This window comes from Physeter macrocephalus, chromosome 19 (genome assembly GCF_002837175.3).
Source record: "Physeter macrocephalus isolate SW-GA chromosome 19, ASM283717v5, whole genome shotgun sequence".
Taxonomy (NCBI): domain Eukaryota; kingdom Metazoa; phylum Chordata; class Mammalia; order Artiodactyla; family Physeteridae; genus Physeter; species Physeter macrocephalus.
The window spans coordinates 5,118,347-5,127,085 of record NC_041232.1 but is presented as its reverse complement, the minus strand read 5'-3'; the positions used below and the strand labels follow the sequence as shown (position 1 = coordinate 5,127,085).

The 8,739-nt window shown below is 41.4% G+C and overlaps 1 protein-coding gene across 3 annotated transcripts in view; it reads left to right on the top strand.

The window, feature by feature from the left end:
* Positions 1–7,961, top strand: part of LOC114484391 (RNA-binding protein EWS-like) — a 13,901-nt gene extending 5,940 nt beyond the window's left edge. For 2 of the 3 annotated variants that reach the window (XM_028480378.2, XM_055080508.1), the window contains 3 exons: positions 269–392; positions 5,522–5,708; positions 7,739–7,961. In XM_028480378.2, the coding sequence (XP_028336179.1) occupies positions 269–392; positions 5,522–5,708; positions 7,739–7,946 (519 nt within the window). In that variant the 3' untranslated portion in view covers positions 7,947–7,961. The remainder of the gene's footprint in view (positions 1–268; positions 393–5,521; positions 5,709–7,738) is intronic. The other variant, XM_055080509.1, reaches the window with a different exon arrangement.
* Positions 7,962–8,739: the final 778 nt, after the last annotated feature.

Genomic DNA, 8,739 nt, shown 5'->3' with positions numbered 1-8,739 from the left:
GGCCCAGCGGCCATGGCTCACGGGCCCAGCCGCTCCGCGGCATGTGGGATCCTCCCAGACCGGGGCGCGAACCCGGTTCCCCTGCATCGGCAGGCTGACGCGCAACTACTGCGCCACCAGGGAAGCCCTGTGTTTTTTTAAAATCTTTTTATTAGAAAGCATATTTTTGACTTTGGTTTTCCAATTTAGGAACTTAGAAGTCAGTCCATTTTATTGTTAAAATACAAGATTCATATATGAAGTTCCTAAATCCATTTTCTTTGAGCAGGCATATGGGCAACAAAGTTACGGAACCTATGGACAGCCCACTGATGTCAGCTATACCCAGGCTCAGACCACTGCAACCTATGGGCAGACCGCCTATGCAACTTCTTATGGACAGCCTCCCACTGGTAAGACTCTAGAGAGACTTTGGGGTTACATTAGCTAGGATGTTTGCTAAGAAGCTTGTTATTTGTGCTCTTGGGTGTATATTCTGGTTGATACCTTGGCGTTTGGGAATCCTTTATTCTTAGGAGGAGCTGGGGGTTTTTGTTTTGTTTTTTTCCTTTTCCTTATATTCTCCTTGAGGGATCTCTAATAGAATGTGGGTGGGATAAATTCCAAGGGAAAAAAGAAGTTTTCCTTCTAACTATTTTATACAGTGTATTGAGTAATCTCACGACAAAATGGAGAATATATAAGAGATTGTGCTAATGCTAATACTGGGAAAGAATGAGCCTTCTTAAACTGAGCTGCTTAAAAATCAAACTGATTTTCACATCTGTTTGCTTCATCTGATAGTGTGCCCTCTACTTTTTGTTTTGTGCTTTCCACAGTAGAAGGGACCAGTACAGGTTTGACTATCCTGCTCATTCTTGCATGGGAATTGCTTTCCATCTTGTCTAACCCTGTAATGTTAACCCTTTAGGTGTTTTCATTTGTTTAACCCTCAAACTTTGTAACATCACACACAATAAGGTGCTAATGGGAAACTGCTTCAGGTGCCATTCGCAGATTCATGTCCCTTTTCTTTATGTGATTTTGGGAAAGGTTTCGCTTTGTTTTATTTTACATTATTTTGTGTCAAGCCTTAATAATAGTTGTTCACCTTCTCAGAGGTATTTCAGGTGACTACTCCCCAGCTGATTTCCCCCTATTCCCTGAAGGATAGATTGCATGATTAGATTTATTCAGAGGAACAGATTGCCACCTTGCATGTATTATGTTTGTCTGTTGGTTGGCTTCCAGTCCAGACACATTTTATTTTCTGTTTAAGTGTTAATGAATTATTTTAATCCATAGTATGTCTTAAATATATATGTAACAGCATTCCAGGGATCAAAAAAAATAATTTTAAGAATTAGAATAAATTGTATCCTGATACTGGGGTTGAAAGTGGAGCCTGTGAAAATTTTACAATAACTTTTTTATGTTTGGTGCTGTGTGACATTTCAGGATCCCTACCTTAAAGATGTAAAACCTTTTATTTTTCAAACTATCTCTAATCCCCAAGTTATATATGGTCTATCAGAGTCATTCGTAGGGAGAAACCCACCTGTAATTTAATCTCACTTCGTGACAATGTCCTGGATTTGATGGGAAGTATTTCCTAATCTATCTCATTAATGCATATCATTGAATAGGATGGGAAATGTTTAAACTTTCTGTGGGTGTTGGCAGCTGTAGGAAGAGCTGGAACTGAGACTCTGCAGTTTGTATTTTTAGCACAGAATTTTGAAATTGTGAGATGAACTTTACATATTCAAGCTATTATGTTTTTAATGAGATGTAATTGACATATATAACGTTAGTTTCAGGTATACAACATGATTCAGTATTTGTGTATGTTGTGAAATCACTACAGTAAGTCTAGTTGACATGAATTACCACACATCCTTTTGATGAGAACTTTTGGGATCGTCTCTCTTAGCAACTTTCAAATATACAATACAGTATTGCTAACTGTAGTCATCTTGCTGCACATTACATCCCCATGACTGATTTATTATAACTAGATGTTTTGTATCTTTTTGACCTTAACTTATTTTAAAAATAAGTATCATCTGAAGTAATACAGCTTAGATCTAGCCTTTGGATCATTTTATAAGAACATGATAAAAGTCATTTATAGGAAATAAAGTAGTCTTCTAGATTCTGTGGAGCCATGTTTTCGCTCTGTAGTTTATGGAAGACCCTTCATATCTCCCCAAATTCTTCCATCAGCTTTTGGAGCGTAGGAACTAAAATTAAACCTAGTGAGCAAATTGAGGCTGAACCAAACCAAGCAGGACCCTGACAGTAGTAAGTAGGTTCAGGAACAGTTAATACTTTTTTCCTTACCTCTTACTGCCTTTACACATAAAAGTCATTGGATAGGGCTTCCCTGGTGGCGCATTGGTTAAGAATCTGCCTGCCAATGCAGGGGACATGGGTTTGAGCCCTGGTCCGGGAAGATCCCACATGCTGCAGAGCAGTGAAGCCTGTGCGCCGCAACTACTGAGCCTGCGCTCTAAAGCCCACAAACCACAACTACTGAGCCCACGTGCCACAGCTACTGAGCCCACGTGCCGCATCTAAAGCCCGCGCGCTCTAGAGCCCATGCTCTGCGACAAGAGAAGCCCACGCACCACAACGAAGAGTAGCCCCTGCTCACTGCAACTAGAGAAAGCCTGCACACATCAATGAAGACCCAACACACCCAAAACTAATAAATTTATTTTTAAAAAAGTCATTGGGGGCTTCCCTGGTGGCACAGTGATTGAGAGTCCGCCTGCTGATGCAGGGGACACAGGTTCGTGCCCCGGTCCGGGAAGATCCCACGTGCCGCGGAGCTGCTGGGCCCGTGAGCCATGGCCGCTGAGCCTGTGCGTCCAGAGCCTGTGCTCCGCAACGGGAGAGACCACAACAGTGAGAGGCCCGCGTACCGCAAAAAAAAAAAAAAAACTCAACTCATTAAATTGGAATAGAAATCTGAGACTTTAGTTTTTACCGTTGAAGTTGAACCAAAATTCTGGTTGGTTTGTGTGATGTTTCTTACTACCTTTTTCCTTAAATTTATCAACACATAGTAGATATGTTGTCTTTTTGCTGTTGGTCTTTTTTATTGTCATTAAATCATTTTGCTCTGTTAATTTTTGCTCATTTTGATTGGCTGCTTGTGTGGGTACTACAGTTAATTAAAAGATTATTAATTTTAAAAAAAGATTATTAATTAACCCAGTGTCTATTAGTGTAATCTTTAGCACTGCAAGGCTCTTTTGCTGGATTCTTTTATGACACAAGTTACTGCCCTTGTCACTTTTTTTTGTTCTTGTTTTTTAATTGTTCTTCTTATAAATATTTTTTTTAAAAATTGTATTTATTTATTTTTGGCTGCATTGGGTCTTTGTTGCTGCCTGCGGGCTTTCTCTAGTTGCCGCAGGCGGGGTCTACTCTTCGTTCCGGTGCGTGGGCTTCTCACTGCGGTGGCTTCTTTTGTTGCAGAGCACGGGCTTCAGTAGTTGTGGCTCGTGGGCTCTAGAGCACAGGCTCAATAGTTGTGGCGCACGGGCTTCGTTGCTCTGCGGCATGTAGGATCTTGCCGGACCGGGGCTTGAACCCGTGTCCCCTGCATTGGCAGGCGGATTCTTAACCACTGCGCCACCAGGGAAGTCCTCTTCTTGTAAATCTTAATAGATGGCCTGTCATGTAGGGAAAAAAAAAAAATCTGTGTAGGAGTAATAGGGTAGGTGGAATTAGATTCCAGTTAAATAAATGAGTGCTTTATGTGGTTGACATTAGGATTCTGCAAAGAACTTTTAAATTAAATAAACAGTTCAGATGAATAACATTCCAACTCGAAAAACTTCTAGTGCTTGGGGCTCCCTGTTCTGTGAAATACGCTTTCATATACACTTCAACCCAACATATTTGAGAAGGAAATATGTGTATAATTAATTTCAGAATTTCCCTAAAATGTTTGGGATGGAGAAGAAAGTATTATACTCTGTGCTACAAAAGATGACACTTTAGATTGTACAAAGGGAAGTTGGTATTTGGTTTTGGCCATTTGTTGGTATTTGGCTAAGTTGGTGTTTGTATTTATTTTTGTGTATATAGTGAGGACACTTTATTCTAACTGAGGTTTAAGTACTGAAACATTTTTACTTTAGTGAGATTTGGGTTTTTCTTTGATGGACATAAATGCTGACAGCTAGACCCAACTTTTTATTGCATGGCTTACTTGTGCTCGTTGACCATGAGGGAGGAGTAGGAGGGAGGGAAACCAAGCACCAGGAAAGGTTATAATACTTCTTATAGGAAAGGGACGCAAGTTAGGAGCTGCAGGTCCAGGGGTGGGAGTTGTCACATTCCAAGCCCAAGTTCCAGGTGAAAGGGCATGGATCCCAGGAATTCCCTGGCAGTCCAGTGGTTAGGACTCCAGGGCCTGGGTTCAGTCCCTGGTCAGGGAACTAAGATCTTGCAAGCCGAGCAGTATGGCAAAAAGAGAAAGAAAAGAAAGGGCATGGATCCTGCCTGGTTTGGCGGAGGCAGGAACTAGGGAAAGAGCCTAGCTTGGTCTCTGCACACCTGTGACAGCAGGTCTGTAACATTTGGTTAGGGAAATAGCAAGGGAGCTGCAGAGTCCATCTCCAGTATTGCTGAGCAGGAAAAAGACTCATTTGCTCGCGGTGGGTAAATAAGGGAAATGGGGTGGGTAATTTGATGACTGGCTTAGAATCTCAAATGGTTTTATTATGTGAAAAACATTTACGTTTTCAATGTTTATTTTGGAAATGTTAACTTTAATTTAAAATAATTTATCAGAAAAGTTAAATAGGGAAAACCTTTGTTGGTCATATGTACGTAAGCAAATATAATTTGTAGTATGTCTTTATTACTAATGTGCCATTTCAAATCTTAGTGCTGGTAACAAGCATTTTCTTAGTTGTTTGTTACCTGAAACAAAATTAGCAGTTCTTAGAGTGTTTAATCAATTGTTAACATCTCACTGAAAATTAAACACGTTTTCTGCAATTTCCAGTTTCCTTAAACATGAACTGCCCATGATGCTTGGGGCTGAAAGCAGATAATTCCAAATGATAGGTTTTAATGCTAAAACTTGTACCTGGATCATTAATTTATAGCTACTTAAAGATGTTGTGTCATTTGCCTTTTACCTCCCTTTCTGGGACATTTTATTCCTGTTGGAGTATAGAATTAGTGAAAGCAGACTTGTCCCCTATTGTATGCTTTCGAGGTGGGGGCAAAGGGAGCCCTTTTTTCTATACCAGCACTTTTTATGGCCTACTCTTTCTCCTCCTTTCTTTTAGGTGTGGTTTAGAGCAAAAGAGAACAGTGCTTTGCTGAAAACTGAGTATTTTCAGAGAACTTAGGCTTTAAATATTGGTTTGTTGCTATTTTTACTGAAGGGGAAATATTTAAAGGAGCTAAATATCATGATGGTTGAAAGTAGGTGGTTTACAGATTGTCCTGTTAATGAGTGTCTAGGCAGGTCTCTGAGGAGCCAGAAATCTGACGTAGCTCTCCTTTATTCCAGGATATTCTACTCCAGCTGCCCCCCAGGCATACAGTCAGCCTGTCCAGGGGTACGGCACTGGTGCTTATGATACCACCACTGCTACAGTCACTACCACCCAGGCCTCCTATGCAGCTCAGTCTGCATATGGCACTCAGCCTGCTTATCCAGCCTATGGGCAGCAGCCAGCAGCCACCGCGCCTGCAAGGTAAGGCCCCCTCACCTACTCCTAACGCAGCAACCTCAGGCTTTCAGAAAAGAGAGCAAGCCTCACTTAGAGAATGTATGACTTGCTTCCTTTGTAATGCTTACTCACATACTTAGGTGTTAACTAATTGTTCTTCACCCGGTACAGTCACACCACAAACAGTACTCTACATTTAGTAGAGAAATGGTGCCATCCAGGGGCCAAAATGAGGAATGTCACTGAGTGGGTTGTCCTGTTTCAGAAGAGTGGACTTTTCAGTAGGAGGAAGCTGTTTATTTACTTTGCTAAACCCAGAAGAAAATTGAGTGTGGTTTCCTCACAGCAGAACAACTGATAGAATTGTACTTTGATGCTTTTTACCTTTGGTTTTATTGACCCTGTAAATGGGTAACACCTTTCTCTTTGGGAAAAACACTGTAGTTCACAGTTGGGGTAGGGGGTAGAATCATGTGGTTCAAGAAATAGTCACACGATCCAGTTGTCAGTAAAGGGTATATCCATATCCAGAAGTCAAACGTTGGTGACATGATTTTCTCTCTATTATGTATTGGCTTGGTAATCTAAATATCCCAGGCAAGTATAAATTCTTAACTGGGTGCCCTGCTATAGGGTGAATATTTGAGCAAAGTTCATACTCTGTGACTGATTAGTAAGTAAACAGTATTAATCATTACTTAACAGAAGATTCCAGGTCTTTGCTTTAGGCAATGCACTTAGGTGGCTTCTGCATACAGTCTTGAAGGAACATTGAATTCTGGTTTGAAAGAAGACTTTTTAGGGAGTAAACGAGATCAGCTTGTAACCTAGACTTTTTGTCTGCCGTAGAGGTAAGAAATTAGCTCTGGCAAACACTCATGAGATTACTTCTAAAATGCACAGTGAGTAATCAGAGCTACTTGGTAGTTTACCTCTTCTAGACAGCCTGTGCAGTGGGTTAGTGTTAAGCTGATTCCTGTAGGGTCCTAATTCAGTTGACCTAGAGTGTTCTCAGATGTTTGAAGTCCCATTTGATGCTCCATTGCAACAGTATATCCAAGCCATAGCTGGGGGGGCGGGGGTATATACTAATTGGTCTTTGAATAAATCATCCTTTTTGGTTCCTTTTTCTTAATTTTTCGATCCTTAACACTTTATAACAGCTGTCTTGTGATCAGTGATAGTTACTCCCTTTTCCCCTGGAAAGAGGGGGCTTGTGACCCATTTCAGCTCTTTGGAGAAACCAGTGCTTCCACATCCTCCCTGGTTTGCCTGCTGATTCTTGGGCTTTGCTTAAAATAGCATATGCTCACTTTGCTACAGCCCTGTTATAAACTGTTAAGGTAAAGGGATAATAGAAACCTTTTTTTTCCTTGGGATTAAGATGGTTTTCGTCATTTAACAAGGATATTTTCCAGTTCACCTGAGCGTGAGAGGAGTGTGTGTGTTTGTCTGTCTCCATCCCTATGTGTGTCCCTGCCCTACTCTGGTATTTCCATTATGGAGACTGAGACAGGGTTAGATTAATTTATGGCAGTTCAAGTTAGGAAATGTTTTTTTCAGGTCTGTTCTTAATAGATGAGAAACATAAAAAGAGACATAAACCCACAGATTGTCCAAACTTATAAATGCCATGGACTTATGTAAATGTTACTCTGACCCAGAATTTGCATTACTGTTAAAGTTTCTTATTTGTCTTTAATGGTCCTTTTTGAGAAAAGGCATTTTCTTCCCCAACAAACCACCTCCCCTCCCACATCTCTTAAATGGGCAGCACAAAGTATTGTAACTGCCTTTTGTAGCTGCTGATATGGAATGAATGGAGCATGTTGATGTCTCTTCTGTGGATGAGATTAAGTCTCCCCCATCTTTAGTGTTGTCTTCCAGCAGAAACAGTTGGGCCGACATTGGGTTTTGATGTAGTTCACTGTGCAATTGTATATATTTCCAAGCTCAACACTAACATTGCTTATTGCTCATAGATTGTAGAGTTCTTACCCAAGAGTTTTGTGGTTGAGAAAAAAGAAGTCTCACTTTTTTATTTCTCCTTTTAGACCACAGGATGGTAACAAACCCGCTGAGACTAGTCAACCTCAATCTAGCACAGGGGGTTACAACCAGCCCAGCCTAGGATATGGACAGAGTAACTACAGTTATCCCCAGGTACCTGGGAGCTACCCCATGCAGCCAGTCACGGCACCACCATCCTATCCTCCTACCAGGTCAGTCTTCTCATTCTTGTTCTTGTGGCCAGTGAGCTAGTAGAATAACAAAACAGATTTTTTTCAGGCTGACCAGCTTGCTTCTGCTTCCTCAGGTGGGCTATGTTATCTGACTCTCCCAGTGATAAGCCTGACCACACATTGTACATTAAAACCTCAGTCCTAAGTTCTGATAGCAGTGCCTGACAGTCAAAAACTCTTCTCTCTAAATACGTTATCATCACTCTAGGTTTTTTCTTTGAATTTTTTTCTTTTAGTTTATTCAGATGAGAAACAATGAAAGCAGGTAAACAGAACCACAGAAGCCACATTCTCCCATGCATTTGAGCTGGGTAAAGTGCAGGGCACTTTATTTTTTCGAAAAAAGAAAGTTCACCTTAATCATTTTATATTTAAAGGTCCATTCATGCACCAGGCATTTTTTTAAAAAAAAATAAATTTGTTTATTTATTTATTTTTGGCCGCATTGGGTCTTCGTTGCTGTGCGCAGGCTTTCTCTAGTTGCAGCGAGTGAGGGCCACTCTTAGTTGCGGTGCGTGGGCTTCTCATTGCAGTGGCTTCTATTGTTGCGGAGCACAGGCTCAAGGCATGCAGGCTTTAGTAGTTGTGGCACACGGGCTCAGTAGTTGTGGCTCGTGGGCTCTAGAGCGCAGGCTCAGTAGTTGTGGAGCACGGGCTTAGTTGCTCCACGGCATGTGGGATATTCCCGGACCAGGGATCAAACCTGTGTCCCCTGCATTGGCAGGCGGATTCCTAACCACTGGGCCACCAGGGAAGTCCATGCACCAGCCTTTTAACGGTTAGGCCAAGACCCTTCCTTTTGACTAAGAGTT